Source organism: Chiloscyllium plagiosum, chromosome 4 (genome assembly GCF_004010195.1).
Source record: "Chiloscyllium plagiosum isolate BGI_BamShark_2017 chromosome 4, ASM401019v2, whole genome shotgun sequence".
In the NCBI taxonomy this organism is placed as follows: domain Eukaryota; kingdom Metazoa; phylum Chordata; class Chondrichthyes; order Orectolobiformes; family Hemiscylliidae; genus Chiloscyllium; species Chiloscyllium plagiosum.
In genome coordinates this window covers 87889506-87908062 of record NC_057713.1, presented here as the reverse complement: position 1 = coordinate 87908062, position 18557 = coordinate 87889506, and the positions used below count along the sequence as shown (strand labels likewise).

Below are 18557 nucleotides of genomic sequence, written 5' to 3'. Positions count from 1 at the left end.
AGCAATTTGTTGATCCCTGCTAAATGTGTAAGCATGTACAGATGACGGGTTTTCCACAGGGAGTACATAAGTAATGGTTTTAAGGGATAGACCAGATTTGCTCCCAAGCACTGCAACTGTGCTTCAGATTCCAGTGATTGCTTAGAAGGTCCTTTAAGATCTGCTGAGAAAGAAAAGTTAAATTACATTTTTTACATAACAAAATAAGCAAAGACCGTGAGTGTATTTGCAGTTCAATTCATGCTTCTACCTTTGTTTTGTGTGTATGACATTTGCTGTGAAATATTCTATTAGATCTCCATGAGTTGAATGTTCACAGAATAATGTAGCACAGAAAGTTATTCAGTTCATGGAGTCAACACTGATATTTTTTTTCGACATGATTTGCGTGACATGATCCTACTCACTCCCTGTGCCTTTTAATATTCCTTTCTCCATCTCAATCAAATATCTAATTTCCTTCTAATGTAATTTATGTGCTCCTGATTCAACAGTACTTGTAAAGTTATTAAATAGGGAATTTTGCAGTCCAATTGCACTTTGTGCAATCAAGCTTAGTTACAAACCTGCTTCATCCCAAATTGCTGTTCTCCAGACAACGCTTGTGATTCAGAGGTGAATTCTTGCTACCTCAACTTTCCAAAGCACTTTAAGTGAATTAAATGTTTGCAGTTTAAGCCTTCGTGGTTAAAAAAGCCAGAGCTTAATTACTCATGAATGCAACCCTAATTTATTGCTGTTTGTTTGCTAGCTGCTGCAGAAGATATAAGCAACATGGAAAAACTGATGCTGGATTATGTTTCTATGGACCAAGAGCTTGAGCAATTTGTACAGGCTGTAGATGAAGTCACACACCAGGTAAGAGATCAAATTTGATAATGCATTTATTTTCATCATTTCTGTAAGCAATATGGCTGTATTGATTAGGGTTTCTGGTGCTCGTGAAATCTGCCTGATTTTAATATGGCTGGCAAGATAGGATTGCCATTTCTTGATTTTGTTGTTCTTATCCAGTTGCAGCCAGAAAATCATCTGCAACAGCTTCTCTTCTTACTCTCACACTGTTCCCTCTTGAGTCTCAAGGGTCTGCAATATTGGATTCAGTAATGAGTAATGAATCACACATAATTAACAACCTAATTGTGCTTGAACATTTATCAAATAATGATCTTAACATGATCGAGTTCAGTGTAATGATTGACAGTGAAAAGCATGAATCAGCTTCAAGAGTATTAGACATAGATAAAGCCTTAACAAGATGTAATACAGTCTATCCACAGTGAGCTAAGAAATCTGATAATGTGTAAAACTGCCAGAAAACACTGGAGGATGTTTAAAGAAACATTTAACACAATATAAAGCCAGTTTATACCTTGAGAGGGAAAAGCTCCACTACACAGAAAAAACACCAGGGGCCATTAAAGGGATAAGAGACAGCACAAAGCTAAAAGAAAAGGCTTGTAAAAATTTAAACAAGAACATAGATTCTGCTGAAAAGATACAAAGACCAGCAAATGACCACAAAGCAGCTTTATAAGAGGTACTAAAAGGGATTATGAAAGGAAAGTTGCCAGGAACAGCAAAATCATGAAGAAATCGGGAAACAAGGAATGAGATTGCTGCGTCTCTGGTGATGGTCTTTGCATCCTCACTTTCTGAATGATTGGAGGGAGGTGACTGTTGTTCCTCTGTTCAAGAAAGAGAATAGGGAAACCCCTGGGAATGACAGACCAGTCAGTCTTATGTCTGTGATAAGCAAGGTACTGGAAAGGACTCAGAGATAGGATTTATGACTATTTGGAAAAATATTGTTTGATTAAGGATAGTCAACAAGGCTTTGTGAGGGCCAGGTCATGCCTCACAAACCTTAGTGAGTTCTCTGAGGATGTGATAGGACAAGTTGAAGGAGGTTGAGCAGTGGATGTAGTCTCGTATGGATTATAGTGATGCATTTGGTAAGGTTCCCCACGGTAGGCTCATTCAGAAAGTTAGGAGGTATGGCTTACAGGGAAATTTGGCTGTCTGGATACAGAATTGGCTGGCCGAAAGATGACAGCGAGTGGTAGGGGATCGAAAGTATTCCGTCCGGAGGTTGGTGACCAATGGTGTCCCACAGGGATCTGTTCTTGGGCCTCTGCTCTTTGTAGGTTTTACAAATGACTTGGATGAAGAAGTGGAAGGATGGGTTATTAAGTTTGCCAGTGACAAAAAGGTTGGTGATGTTGTAGATAGTGTTGAGGGCTTTTTTAGGCAACAACTAGACGTTGACAGTATGCAGAGCTGGGATGGGAAATGGCAGATGGAATTCAGCCTGGATAAATGTGAAGTGATTTATTCTGGAAGGTCGAATTTGAATGCTGAATACAGGGTTAAAGACAGGATTCTTGGCAGTGTGGGGTCCATGTACATAGATCTCTCAAAGTTGCCACCCAAGTTGATAAGGTAGTTAGGAAGGCGTATTGTGTTTTGGCTTTCATTAGCAGGGGGATTGGGTTTAAGAGCCGCGAGGTTTTGCTGCAGCTCTATAAAATCCTGGTGAGACCACACTTGGAATATTTTGTCCAGTTTTGGTCATCTCATTATAGGAAGGATGTAGATGCTTTAGAGAGTGTGTAGAGGAGATTTACCAGGATGCTGCCTAGATTGGAGGGCTTCTCTTATGAAGAGAGGTTGAGTGAGCTAGGATTTTTCACACTGGAGAGAAGAAGGAAGAGAGGTGATTTGACAGAGCTGTGCAAGGTAACGAGGCATAGATAGAGTAGATAACCAGAGACCCTTCCCCCAGGCAGAAATGGCTGTCACGAGAGGTCATAATTTTAAGGTAATTGGAGGAAGGTACAAGAGAGATGTCAGAGGTAGGTTCTTTATGCAGAAAGTGGTGAGTGCATGGAATGCATTGCCAGCGGTGGTAGTAGAGTCCGAGACATTAGGACATTTAAGTGACTGCTGGACAAGCACAAGGACGGCAGTAAATAGAGGGGTTGAGTAGATGTGATCTTAGATTAAGATAAATGCTTGGCACAACATTGTGGGCCGAAGGGCCTGTACTGTTCTATGTTCTACTAAATTTTATAATTATATGAAGGGAAAGCAGGTGGTCAGGTGTAATGTTGACCCATTAAAGACTGTAAGTAGAGTTATTGTCAGTGACTATGGAGGAATGGCAGACATGTTGAATAATTATTTTGCCTCAGCATTACAGTAGAAAAGGAAGATAGCTTGCTTTCATAACTTTTGAGGAAACTAATAGATCGGGAACAGGCACTGAGTACGAGTCACATAAGTGAAACGTCGGTAATGAGGAAATTACAGGAATTCATGAATGTCAAAATCCCCAGGACCCTATTGTTTCCAACCGAGAATGTTAAAGGAAGGAGGGAGCATATTGTAGTTAGCTTAATTGTAATCTTTCAGAGTTCCCTAAATACAGCAGGCATCCCTCTGGATTGTAAGTTTGCGCACATCACTCTCCTTTTTAAAAAGGCCGAAAGAGGAAAAACAGGGAATTACAAACTAACATCTGAGGTAGGGAAATTATTGGAGTCTATAATCAAGGATGGGAAAATTTTCAGTTAATCAGGGAAAGACAGCATGCATTTGTGACAGGATGTAAATCTCATTGAAGTTTTTGCAGAGGTGACTAAGTTGGTGGACGGGGAATGTCTATGGATGTTGACTATATGGACTTCTGCAAGACATCTGATAAAGTCGCAGGGTAGAAAGGGAGGCAAGAGAGGAGGGGGACTGGTGTTCTTGATTAAGAAAAGCATTACTCCTGTAATTAATGAGGATATTTCTGAGGGATCATCCAGTGAAACTAAATGGATAGAAATTAGAAATAAGAAGGATGATAACCTTGATGGGATTATACTACAAGCCCCACAACGGAAAGGAATTGAGCAGCAAACATGTAGATGGATCTCTGATATATTTAAGGATAATAGGGTTGTCGTAATAGGAGTTTTAATTTTCTATACATTGTCTGGGACTGCCATTGTATTAAAGGTTGGATGGTGAGGAATTTGTTAAAAGTGTTCAGGAAAGTTTTCTTCATCACTGTGGAATACAGGGAGAACTAATCATTTGGATACAGAACTGGCTCGAAGGTAGAAGACAGAGGATGGTGTTGGAGGGTTGCTTTTCAGACTGGAGGCCTGTGACCAGCAGTGTGCCACAAGGATCACAAGCTCGCTCCACTGCTTTTTGTCATTTATATAAATGATTTGGGTGTGAACATAGGAGGTATAGTTGATAAGTTTGCAGTTAACACCAAAATTGGAGGTGTAGTGGACAGCAAAGAAGGTTACCTCAGAATACAATGGGACCTTGATCAGATGGACCAATGGGCTGATGAGTGGCAGATGGAGTTTAATTTAGATAAATGTGAGATGCTACATTTTCGAAAAGCAAACAGGGCAGGATTTAGAGTCAAAGAGATGTACAGCACGGAGACAGACCCTTCAGTCCAACATGTCCATGCCAACCAGATACCCACCCCAATCTAGTCCCACCTGCGAGAACCTGGCCCATATCCCTCCAAACCCTTCCTATTCATGTGCCCATCCAGATGTCTTTTAAATGTTGCAATAGTACTAGCCTCCACCACTTCCTTTGGCAGCCCATTCCACACATGAACCATCCCCTTACCTGAAAATGTTGCCCCTAAAGTCTCTTTTATATCTTTCCCCTCTCACCCTAAACCTATGCCCTCTAATTATGCACTCCCCACCCCAGGGAAAAGACCTTGTCTGTATACCCTATTAATGTCACTCATTACTTTATAAGCCTCTATAAGGTCACCTCATCCTCTGATGCTCCAGGGAAAAGAGCCTCGGCCTATTCAACATCTCCCTGAAGCTCAAATTCTCCAACTCTGGCAACATCCTTGTAAATCTTTTCTGAACCTTTTCAAGTTTCACAACATCTTTCCATTAGGAAGGAGACCAGAATTGCACACAATATTCCAAAAAGTGGCCTAACCAACATCCTATACAACCACAACATGACTTCCCAACTCCTATATTCAATTCTCTGTCCAGTAAAGGAAAGCATACCATACGTCGTCTTCACTATCCTATCTACCTGCGACTCCACTTTCAAGGAGCTATGAACCTGCACTCCAAGGTCTCTTTGTTCAGCAATGCTCCCTAGGACCTTAGCATTAAGTGTATAAGTCCTGCTAAATTGGAGTCCACTACACTTACAATTTTGGCGTCATCTGCAAACTTACTAACTATATCTCCTCTGTTCAAATGGTAAGGTCCTGGGGAATGTTGCTGAACAAAGAGACCTTGGAGTGCAGGTTTATCACTCGAAAGTAGAGTCACAGGTAGATAGGATAGAGAAGAAGGCGTCATTTGGTATGCTTTCCTTCATTGGTCAGAGTATTGAGTACAGGAGTTGGGAGATCATGTTGCAGCTATTCAGGACATTGGTTAGACCACTGTTGGAATATTGTGTGCAATTCTGGTCTCCTTCCTGTCGGAAAGATGTTATGAAACTTGAAAGGGTTCAGAAAAGATTTATAAGGATGTTGCTAGGTTTGGAGGATTTGAGCTATCGGGAGAGGTTGAATAGGCTAGGGCTGTTTTCTCTGAAGTGTTGGAGGCTTATAAAATCATGAGGGGCATGGATAGGATAAATAGAAAAGGTCTTTTCAATGGGGTGGAGAGTCCAGCACTCGAGGGCGTAGGTTTAGGGTGAGAGGAGAGAGATAGAAAAGAGATCTAAGGGGCAACATTTTCACGCAGAGATGGTACGTGTATGGAATGTGCTGCCAGAGGTAGTGTGGAGGCTGGTGCAATTACAACAGTTAAAAGACTCCTGGATGGGTATATGAATAGGAAGGGTTTAGGGGGATATGGGCCAGGTGCTGGCAGATGGGACTAGATTAGGTTAGGATATCTGGTCGGCAGAGACGAGTTGGACCGAAGGGTCTGTCTCCGTGCTGTACATCTTTATGTCTCTATGTAAGTCTACCTCCTAGAGAAGAAGCAAAACCAGACCTCTTGGGAAATAAGGCAAGGCAAATGACTGAAGCGTAGTAGGGGAACACTTTGGACATAGTGATCATAATTCTATTATTTTTAAAACCGTTATGGAAATGAGCCTTCCATACAAGCTGAGGTTCTTAATTGCAGTAAGGCAAATTTTAATGGTATGAGACGAGAACTTTCAAAAGTTGTTTGGAGTAGACTGTTCACTTGTAAAGGGACAACTGACGACTCAGAGACTTTCAAAAGTGTGGTAATGAAAGTTAAAGGCAATATGTTTTTGTTGGAGTGAAGGGTAAGGCTTTTGTAAGATTAGGAACAATGGATGAATAAAGATATTGAGGATCTAGTAAAGAATAAGAAAGAATCATGTAGTAGATAAAGACAATTAGGATCAAATAAATCTCATGTTGAGTATAGTGTTGGGGCATTCTTAAGAGGGATATCAGGAAGGCAAAGAGGGGACAGGAGAGAGACTTGAGCTGAAAATGTGTTGCTGGAATAGCGCAGCAGGTCAGGCAGCATCCAAGGATCAGGAGAATCGACATTTCGGGCATGAGCCCTTCTTCAGGAAGGGCTTGGATGCTGCCTGACCTGCTGCGCTTTTCCAGCAACACATTTTCAGCTCTGATCACCAGCATCTGCAGTCCTCACTTTCTCCTCACAGGAGAGAGCCTTGGCAGGAAAGGTTAAGAATAATCCAAAGAGATTCTACAAGTACATTAAAAGCAAAAGAGCAACTAGGAAGTGAATAGAGCCCCTCAAAAATCAACAAGGTTGTCTATGTGTTGAACCTCAGGAAATGGGAGAGATACTAAATGAATATTTCGTGTCAGTTTTAACTATAGAGAAAGAAATGGAGGCTGAAGAATCCAGGCAAATAAATATTGATATTTACAGAAAAGGAAGTTCTGAAGGTCTTAGGAAAGCATTAAGGTGAATAAATATCCTACACCTAATCAAGTGTGTCCCAGGGTGTTGTGGGGAGTTTTGGAAGAAATTGTGGGGCCCTTTGCAGAAATATTTGTATAATCTATAACCACGGTGAGATGCCGGTGGTGACTAATGTTATACCTTTATTTAAGAAGAGCTCTTAGAAGAAGCCTGGGGCCTATAGATCTCCGGACCTGACATTGGTGGTGGGTAAGTTTAGATTAGATTAGATTAGATTAGATTCCCTACAGTGTGGAAACAGGCCCTTTGGCCCAGCCAGTCCACACCAACCCTCCAAAGGGTAACCCTCCAAAGGGTAACCCACCCAGACCCATTTCCCTCTAACTAATGCACCTAGCACTATGGACAATTTAGCATGGCCAATTCACCTGGCCACATTTGGACTATGGGAGGAAACCGGAAGAAACCCACGCAGACACTTGGAGAATGTGCAAACTCCACACAGACAGTCAAGCGAGGCTGGAATTGAACCTGGGACCCTGTTGCTGTGAGGCAGCAGTGCTAACCACTGAGCCACTGTGCTGCCCGTTGTTGGAGGTTATTCTGAAAGATCGAATTTACATGCATTTGGAGAGGCAAGGACTGATTAAGGATAGTCAGCATGGTTTGTGTGAGCAAAATCGTTTCTCACAAACTTAATTGAGTTTCTTGAGGAAGTGACCAAAAGGATTGATGAGGACAGAGTGGTTTACATTGTTTACATGGACTTTAGTAAAGTCTTTGACAAGGTTCTGCCTGGTAGCCTAATTAGTAGAGTTGGATCACATGGAATTCAATTTGAACTTGCCAGTTAGATCCAAAATTGGCTTGACAGGAGGAGACAGAAAGTGGGGGTGGAGGGTTGTTTTTTGGACCAAAGGCTTGTGACCAGTGGTGTTCCACAGGGATTGATACAGAGATCCACTTTTGTTTGTCTTTTATATAAATGATTTGGATGAGAATGTAGGAGGCATGGTTCATAAGTTTGCAGATGACATCAGAATTGGTGGTATAGTGGACAGTGAAGAAGGTTATCTCAGATTACAAAGAGACTTTGATCAATTGTGTCAATGGGCACATGGAGTTTAATTTGAATAAATGCTAGGTATTGCATTGTGGTAAAACATACAAGAGCAGGGCATGTATAATTAATGGCAGGGCTTTGGGTAGTGTTGTAGAACAGAGAACCCCAAGGTTTCAGGTACATAATTCTTTGAAATTTGCATCACAGGCAAATAGGGTGTTTAAAAAGGATGCTGATATACTGATTGAATAGGCAAACGTGTGGCAGATGGAGTTCAATATAAGCAAGAGTAAGAATTTGGACAGAAGAAAGATAGAGTCAGGGTACTTTCTTATGGTATCATGTCCAAAGAGACTTCAGGTATGTAGATTTTTAAAATGTTACAAATGTGCAAAAAATAATCAAAAAAGCTAATGGAATGTCTAGAGGAGTGGAGTACAAGGATGCAAAAGTTATGCTGCATTTATACAAAATTGTTTGACTCCACTCTGAGTACTTTGAGCAGATCTGGGCACCATACATTAGGAAGGTTCATTGGTCTTTAAGGGAATACAGAGCAAGTTTACAAGAATGATACCTGAACGTTAGGAGTTCGTTTATGAGGCGTGGTAACGCAAATAAAGCATGTTTTCTCAAGGATTTAGAAGGCTAATGGGTGATCTATTGCTTCAATACGAAAAGACAGGGTAGAGAAATATAAACTATTTTCACAAGTTGAGGATTATAGAATTAGGCAGCATAGTCTGAGAATTAGGGCCAGACTGTTCAGACAGATGTTCAGAAGCCCTGCTACACACAAAGGGTGGTGGATGTTTCAAACTTGTTTCCACAATTTCAGTAGATACTGAATCAGTTGTTTATTTTAGATCCTAGATTGATAAACATTGTTAAGCAAAGGTATTAAGGCATACGAGCCAAGGGCAGATTTATGGAGTTAGACCACAGATCAGGCAAGGCAGCATTCGAGGGGCAGGAGAATCGGCGTTTCAGATATAAGCTCTTCATCAGGAATGAGGCTTGTGGGTTAGGATTGAGAGATAAATGGAAGGGAGGTGGGGTTGGGGGAAGGTAGCTGGGAAAGCGATAGGTGGATGAAGGTGAGGGAGAAGGTGATAGGTCAGAGGGGGCAATGATGGATGGGTCCAGAGGGTGGTGCCGAGTTGGAGGTTTGGGACTTTAAGCTTTTACTTTTCACCTTAAAATTAAAACCCTCCCTCATATTATCCCAGTCCCAAGCCTCCAACTCGGCACCGCCCTCCGGACCCGTCCATCACTGCCCCCTCTGACCTATCATCTTCTCCCTCACCTTCATCCACCTATCGCTTTCCTAGCAACCTTCCCTCAACCCCACTCCTCTCCCATTTATCACTCAGCCTCGACCCACCAGCCTCATTCCTGATGAAGGACTTATGCCCGAAACGTTGATTCCCCTGCCCCTTGGATGTTGCCTTATCTGCTGTGCTTTTCCCGCACTACACTCTTGTCTCTGGTCTCCAGCATCTGCAGTCCTCACTTTCTCCTTGACCACCGATCAGCCATGGTCTCATTGAATGGTGGAACAGGCTTGAGGGGTTGGCTGAATGCCCGAATCCTGTTCCTCATTTGTCCTTAGTCCTCACTTCATGCATGCTGCTGCTACTTTTTGGTGATTTCATTTAAAAAAAAATAGCAATGTCAGGTTCCACATTGTATGTTGACAAAGCTCACGTCTACCACCCCACCATCTGTTTCAAGCTTCCACTATCTTTAATTGTCATGGTACTTGTCTAACATCCAGTCCTGAATATATAGAAATTTATTCCAAAAGAGTGTTAGGAAGATTGAAGATATTGGTTTTGCACTCATTCCTCATTCACTGACTTTGTCTCTCTGCCTGGTTACACTCTAAGGCTGAACTGAGCAGTTTGCAACTTTGGCATTCTATAAATATTTACTCCATTACTAAACTTATCTACATGCACTTGCATTTCCACCATTTGTTTGTGATCCTGTCTCAGTTCTTCTATTTAAACTTTGCTGCCTGGAATTTCTTTCTCGGCTCTTATGTATTGCCACCCACTTCTTCTGGATTCCTGATTAGCGTTCTCACTCATAACTTCTAAACCTTGCATGAATTAGCTGATACGTTACCTGTATTTTTTTTCTTAGATAGGAAAAAGGTGTAGGCCATTTGGCCCCTCAAGCCAGCAAATGGCTGATCTGATGGTGGCTTGAATCCCATATTCCTGTCCATCCCGTAGTACTGGTTTTGCCTTTTGAAGAATCCTTAAATGAGTAAGATGTTATTTGGGGATATGATATAACCTAACTATTATGAACAAATCAAAACTGATGCCTCTCTTCTCTCATCCCCTGAGCTGGTGACAATATAATTTGAATTTAAAAGGTGGTAATATTGCCAATTTAATAATAAAAACATATCACTGTGTATAATTTGGTGCGAGAAATAAGTCAGCCAGGTAAAAGAGTTAGAAATTGTTTCAGATTTTAAATGTACGAGTGTATTCAACAATCCACAAAAGGCAAGGCATGAAATGGTCTCCTGCTGACTGCCCCAAAATGTGAAGTAAAACAGTAAAATGCTACAGAGGATATCATCATAAAACTTGGTCAAGTACAATTTAAAGTCAGAAAAGATTTATTCATTAATTATCGACATGCTTGTTTACAGCTGACAGTTCAGTTTCTATAGGTGCTGGTCTGAAGTTCCTTGCTGATGCGGCTAATTACTGTCTCCAAGAGAGTAAGAGAAGTCAGATATGATTCAAATTTCTCTCTTTAAGAAATCATTGCTCACAGCAGTGAAGTCTGAAAGAGTCATAGACTATAGATGTAATGTTTTCACAGGAAAGATGGCAGTTGAGGGGCCTTCTGATGGAGGCCTGCGAACCTATGAGAGGCATAAATAGGGTGAATAGTCAAAGGCCTTTTCCCAGGGTGGAAAGGTCAACTAAAAGAGGGCACAGTTTCAAGGTGAAAGCGGGCACGTTTAGGGGAGAAGTGCAGTGAAAATCCTTCACAGAGAGGGAAATTTTCCTCAAATCCTCTTTGCTTTTCACCTTAAAATTAAACCCCTTGTTACAGACCTTTGGCTTCTTTCTATCCAACTTATCCATGCCCTTCATAATCTTTTATACCTTAATCAGGTCCCTGCTCAGCCCTCTGTGTTCTAAAGAAAACAGTCTGCGTTTATCCAGCCTCTCTTCATAGCCAAACTGCTCCATCCCAGGCAACGTCCTGGTGAATTTCTTTTGCACTCCTTTCAGTTCAATTGCACCCTTCCTCTAGCGCAGTGACTTGAACTGCACATACTACTCCTGCTGTGCCCTGACCAAATACTTATACAGCTCTATAACCATCCCTGCTTTTATAATCTGTGCCACGATGATAAAAGCAGTATCCTGTATGCCAAATAAACTGTATTAATATGTTCTACCTCCTTCAGGGATCTGTGTACAAGCACCCCAAGGTCCCTCTGTTTTTCTGAGCTTCTTGGTGTCCTGCAATTCAATGAGTACTCCAAAAAACATCACTTCACACAGTTAAATTCCATCTGCTACTGATCTGCCCATCTGACCATTCTGTTTAAATTCTCCTGTAACCTAAGACCTTCTTTCACATCATCCACTTCTGAGAGGCTTTCAACTCTCGTGCTTTGATTAGAGTTATTTTGGAAAGAGCAGGGCAAACATATTGACCCTGTAACAGAGTCTCTTTGAGTTCAAAATGCAGTAGCTTTATTAGACCCAAATTGGGTCAGATATTCATTTGCTCTCTGTCTTCATCCAAGCAGCATGTGTTATCCGCAAATCCATTAATTTGTTGTCGTGGCTAGTGTCCTTTGCTTTGGTAAGTGTCCTTTTAAACAAAAACTGAGGAAACATCTATGTCCAGTTGATGTTATTAGAAATTAATAAATCAACATGAGCCTATGATATTATAAATTACTATTTTAAATTTTGATATTCATGCGATTGTAAATGCAAGTTTTTAAAATTTTTATTGGATATTGCGAACATGTTATTATGTTTTCAGTTTTGTTTAATTTCGCTTAAATCAGTTGACTATGGAATTACTATGGAAGTACAATTATGCAAAACATTATCAATAATCATCTCCTGTATATTTGACACTGAATTGGAAGGGGAACAGCTAGGCTAATGCTTCCACCAAAATAATGGTCAATTGCATGAAGTGCTTAGTAATATTTCCTAATCAATCTGTTTGGAGATGTTATTATACACCTTTAGACTAAGTGAACTTGAACCTGGTTCTTTTGGTCCTTGGGTAGGGACACTGCCATTGCGCCACAAGAGAGCCCCAAGCATTTGTTATATATTAAAGGTTTGATGCTTATCAGGTGAGAAGATGTTGCCAAAATCTACCAGGACAGCTTTGGACTTCCCACAAATGATCCGTGAGAGGCCGAATATTGCGGTACAACTGCTTGCGCTTCATTTGAAGATATTGAAATGTTGTTTTAGATCCATTATGCTAATGGAGTTGCACAAGATCCATTTCACTGCTTTGTTAACAGACTGTTTTACAGTTTATGGATTAATTTCCTTTCCACTTAAATTTAGGGCCTAAATTTGAAATTTTTTTATCATTTGCATTGCTAATTTACATTGTAGGCAGAATCCAAGATGAGATGTCACTTGAGTGGTGACTGTTTCGTTTTATAATTCAGTCTATCAGTGGAATAGTAAATGTGGACCAAGTTTACAAACTGGAGTCAGGGAATGTAATGCCTGGATAATTTTTATATCCTAACCTTGTGCTACCACTTTAAAATTTTATTTTAATTGGATAGGAGACCCTGTACAGAGACGCTATATATCAAAACCCCGGACAGCTTCATCGAGGCATCCTTGCTTCTGTACTCATATCCTATAAAAATAAAGATCAACAGACCATTTGCCTTCCGAAGTGCTTGCTGCACCAGCATGCTTGTTTTCAGAGACTGGTATACAAGGATATGCAGGTCCATTTTTTTTTAGATTCTCTACAGTGTGGAAACAGGCCCTTTGGCCCAACAAGTCCACACCGGCCCAACAAGTCCACACTGACCCTCCAAAGAGCAACCCACCCAGACCCATTCCCCTACATTTACCCCTTCACCTAACACTCTTGGCAATTTAGCATAGCCAATTCACCTAACCTGCACATCTTTGGATTGTGGGAGAAAACCAGAGCACCGGGACGAAACCGGAGCACCAGGAGGAAACCCATGCACACACGGGGAGAATGTGCAAACTCCACACAGACATTTGCCCGAGGTGGAAATTGAACCCGGATCCCTGATGTTGTGAGGCAGCAGTGCTAACCACTAAGCCACTGTGCCACCCCATTTGTATGTCAACATTTCTCAGTTTGTCATCATCTAAATAATGCTCTGTTTTTCACTTTTTTTTTCCTACCTCAGTAGGTAAGGCAAATGGGACTAGTTTAGTTTGGGAAACTTAGACGGCGTGAACGAATTGGACCGAAGGGTCTGTTTCTGTGCTGTGTCACTCTATGGCTCTGACTCTATAACTCCACAGATGCTGCCAGTTTCCTGCTCAGTTTCTTTAGCACTTTGTTTTCATTTCAGATTTCCAGCATCTATAGTACTTAATATCCTTAATTTCAATTGTTAGCCACGAATGGGCTATTTTTCCTTTTGTATTTTTTCATCAGAAAGAGAGATATAATTCATGCAATTCTGCATTTGTTCCATACCCACTCTATGCCTTTCAGTGAATTACCCAATCTATCGCAGCCAACTTAGCACTCAGCTTAGTAGTTTCCTTTGGTAAAAACAATGACTGCAGATGCTGGAAACCAGATTCTAGATCAGAATTCTATCATATTATGGTCAGTCTTTCCTCAAGGATCATTAACAACAAAATTATTAATTAAGTTTCCTCAGCAAAGACCAAATCTAGGTTAGTCTATTTCCTAGTTAGTTCTTCCCTGTAATGGACTGAAAAAAACTGGTTTGTGCTCATTCCAGTAATTCATCTGCCACCACTGTGGTTTATCCAATTTACATGTCGATTAACTTCGCCCATGATTACTGTTGAACCCTTGGAACATGTATCTCTAATTTCCTGTTTGATATTGTCCTCTAACTTACCAATCCCGTTTGGTGGCCTGGAGACAGCAAACATAATTGTTTTCCCCTTCTTGTTGCTTCTTAGCTATACCCAGACTGGTTCTGTATCTATATTTTCCAATCCAATATCCCTTCTCACTATGGCACTGATTTCATGTATTACTAACAACCCTGCCCCGTCTGCCTTTCATTTTGCCTCTCTTCCTAAATATTGAATACCCTTCGATATTTGTTACCCAGCCTCATTCACACTGCAGCCACATATGTGTAATCATAATCATATAATATATCCATTTATAACTATTTGCATTGTTAATTCATTCATCTTATTGCCAATGCTGTATGCAATTGTATTTGTCTTTTTAACACTTTTATGCTTTTTGTGCTATGACCCTATTTACTGCTTGCCCTTGTTTTCTCTCTCTTTCATTTTTGCTTGCTGCTTTTCTTTCCTCTATTTCTTCCTTTGTTTGCCTTCCTTGTGTCTCTTCACTTAGATTTCCATCTGCTTGCAGCTCCACAGTACTAGTGAGTGCTCCTACAAGGATATTCATCCTTGTTCTGCTGTCCAGCATGTATTGGATCCATCTTCCTGAGAATCAGTTCCAATGCCTCTCAAACAAAATCCCTCCTTCATATACTACCTCTCCAACCACACATTACTCCAGTCTATTCTCCTTTACCTGACCTCACTAGTGTGTGACATTAGCAGGAATAAGGTCCTGCATTTTGATTTATTTCCCAGCTCCCTATATTTTGTTTGCAGGGCCTCGTTTCTCTTTTACCTATGGTCATTGATTCTGACATGGACCACAACTGTTGATTCTCCCCTTTCAGAATGCCCTGTAACCACTCAAAGATACCTTTAACCCTGGCACCAGGGAGGCAACGTAGCATCTTGGAGTATGTAACCGCTGCAGAAACATGTGTTTTCTTTATGAAAGCATCCGTATCCTGATTGCTTTTCCACACTTTTTGTTCTCTCCCATTCTGCAACTGAACCACTCATGGCTTTGGCTTGGCTTTACTGCATTCCCTTGAGCACCCACTCTCCCAGCAGTATCTAAAATGGAAGAAGCTGCTAGATGGTGAAATGGACCTTGGTGACTCCTGCACTATCTGCGTAATTCTCTTACCCTGTTGCTTAGTCACCCATTCCCTTTCTGCCTGTGTACTCTTTGGTAGTGATGTGACTGCCTCACTGAACATGCTATCCACAATGAACTCAGCCTAGTGTTTACTTGACAGTGACTTCAGCTGCTGCTGCAAATGCAAACTGTGGATTTTGAGTAACTGCGGCACAAGAGCCCAAGTAGTCATCCTGGATACTGGAAGCTTGCAAGACTTTCCATGTTGCACAGGATTTGCAATCCACCTGCCGTGAACTCACCTTTAAATGACTCCCTTTGTATTTGCTACCTCTAGTTTAAAGAAAATTAAGTATATTTGAGGAACATTACTGTATTAATTAACCTTAAATGCTACTTGACCTCGAGGCCAGCTTTTGTTGTAATAACTGTAGAGTATGGAAGTATTTCACCATATTCTGCTTGTTTTGGAGGTCTTCTGCTGCCCTGCTCCTCAACTAATGAACTTGCAGTTTTCTTGTGATGTCTCCCTTTGATTAGAGGTGTCTCTCACAGGTTCGGTGTTCTCTACTTATGAAAGAAAGATGATGCTGTTTCCAGGTGCTCCTTTCACCTGTTGATTCAGAGACCTGGAATGTTATTATTAAGTCTCATCTAATCCTGATCCTGTAATTGAACATCCAGCACAATTTAGGTTTTATTGGTTTTGATTTCAAATAACTTCACTTTACAGTTGGCTGTCAGAACTATTTTAGTTGGGGAATGAGGAAAATGTTCACAATACAAATTTCTAAATCTTATGAAATCTTTGCTGAATTATATTTTACAGGATATAGTTTTAGATGGAAAAATAATTAAAATATATTTTGAAGGGTTGCTTCGTCATTGCTGCCTGCACTACCCATTAATCACTTATTACAGTCCACAAATGGATCTAAAATCATTTTCCATGAGTTTTCATGAGCATATCCTATGTTTCAACTTCATAAAACACTACAAATGGTTGCATTGTAGGGGTCTGTTTCATTGTACAACAAGTAAAACAGTTGTAAAGTTGTTTTACTTGTGATATGAGGATTGTGGTTTTAAGATTGGATACTTGCATAATGCCAATCTAAAAATTGGTACAGAAACTTAAGACATTAAAAAAAACATGTTTAAATTCAAGGCATAGATTTCCTCCTGGATTTTGTTACTGTTTGCTCTTTATAATGGTGGTTTGTTCTTCTGGAATAGTTTGAATAGACTTGGTAAATGTGCATTTAGCATTCTACTTTGTAGTCAAGCAGTCAAACATTTTATTTTATTTTCATCGCCAGCTTCCAATGTGAAATCCTTGCCTACTTTGTTTTATCTAATCCTTTGCCACCATAAACCTTATTGTTTCAACTCATTCAATTTTTTTTAGTAACTTTTTGACTTATCTAATCCTATACTTGCTGTCCTCCCAAACTCTGTACTTAAACTAGAAAGCACAACAGTTCTGCAGACCTCATTATATCCTGCACAAAATTCAGTTATGTTTATTATTCCTTTCTTGGTTAACCTCTGAGCATGTATTTATCTAAAATTCACATGCCTGGTTTTCATTTGATGTAATTGCTTCCTGACCAGGATGCAAACCTACTGGGGACACAGCAGATGAGGAATGAGGTAGGAGGCCTAGAAAATGGGATGGATTATTGTTGCGATGGATCCCTGATGCCTTCCTGCCTCTGCTCATATTCAACCTTTTTGTGTTGCCTCCACTGAAGACCCTTAAAGAGTAAGTTAACCACTTCAAGAGCCTATTCCCACCTGAGCTGCAATTCTCTCAGCTCGAGGGAGGCCAATAACAGGTGTCTATACAACAGATAAACCTGTATGAGCTGCCTGTCAGTGGAAAGGAGAGGTTCTTTGATCTACATTGTCAACCTTGAGTAAGACATTGGCCATTGACAACTTCCCTGTGAGACCTCCCTCCACTAACATAAACACCCACTTTTGTTCGTGGGATATTTCTGTAACCCTCCATGGCATTGCTGATTTCTGGAACTGCTGGCCTCTGAACAACTGGCAGTTCCAGATAGCTGAGATGCCCTATCCAAGGCCCTCTGATGGAGTGCCAGCTGGTGTCCACTTAAATGCTCATTGGGCAGAAGATATGATTGGCTTTCTTTGTAAGCATCAGTGCAGGTGTCTTGGCACTTTTTCAGGTAGGTTGCAAAACACCTGCCAAACTCAGTAATTTCTGTCCCTGGTGTTAATAATGATTTGTGTTTATCCTGTTGTCTTGACATAATTGTTCTGGCAATCTTGATATTTGTCAACTTCTATCCATTTGTTTGCTTTATATTGAAATAAATTGCTTCATACTTAGATTAAAATCCTGCTTCAGTTATATACACTGTATAAATTTGAATATCAACAAGATGGATTTGTTATATTCTATCTTGTTTTTACACTGGCTGTTGTGCAACATGAGCAGTTGATGTAATGTAAAACTAAACATTGCAGAAGCCTTCACTAAACATGACTGGGCTTGATTACAAGTTAAATAGTTCATTCTGATTCATGCTGAGAGGCCCTGATGATTTTGTTTATGTCTGGTTTTCAAAAAGATTTCTAAGTTGGATATTATCTGAAATTGTCTGGTATTTGACATTAAAAGAATACACCTTTGTGTATACTGGTAATTTCTCATGATTGTAGGGGAATGGAAACACTAGGTCCTCTCCTTTCCCATGCTTTCTGTTTTGCACCTGTATATTTCAAGTAATCCGTCCCACAAGTGTATATTGAATAAGCAATAGTTTTTATTGCTGCGAAACCATAAAAGTTATTATGTTATACATCCACATAATTTAACTACAAGAAACTTAGTGTATTGGTTAGTGTTCAAAACAAAATATTAGACACATGCTGCTATATATTAAAAAGTCAATATTTGCAGAAGAAAAGATGGTCATTCAGATGATCATATTTGTATTTTTCTTTGCTCACAATGTGAAGCAAGTTCTGCTGTAAAATCGTTGTCTACTAATAATGCATTCATTTCAAAACATATAGTAGCCAGTTGAGATGAGAGGGAGGTGCTGGTGCGAGGTTATGGTGTATTGGTATTGTTACTAGACTAAGTTCAGAGACCTAGATGATGCTCTGGGGGCCAACAGATGGAATTTGAATTTTTTAAAAAATTATGGAATTACAAGTCTTAAAGATAATCATGAAACCATTGATTATTATAAAACCCCAAGTGGTTCATCAATGTCCTTGAGGATATGATCTGGAGTAATATCTGGATAAGGTCTGCAACATGGTTGGTTTTTAAATGCCGTCTGAATTAGTATAGCAAGTCATTCAGTTATATCGAAGCTCATCTCTAAAATGTCTCCAAACAAAAAGAAATGAAACTTTACAGGCTGCCTGACTTAGGGCAAACT

General features: G+C 40.3%; 1 protein-coding gene across 1 annotated transcript in view; it reads left to right on the top strand.

Annotated features, from left to right (window-relative positions):
- The window catches only part of nsmce2 (NSE2 (MMS21) homolog, SMC5-SMC6 complex SUMO ligase), a 183648-nt gene that overhangs the window by 47553 nt on the left and 117538 nt on the right, over positions 1 to 18557 (top strand). Inside the window, exon 3 of the mRNA XM_043688546.1 lies at positions 752 to 858. Within this exon, the coding sequence (XP_043544481.1) occupies positions 752 to 858 (107 nt within the window). The remainder of the gene's footprint in view (positions 1 to 751; positions 859 to 18557) is intronic.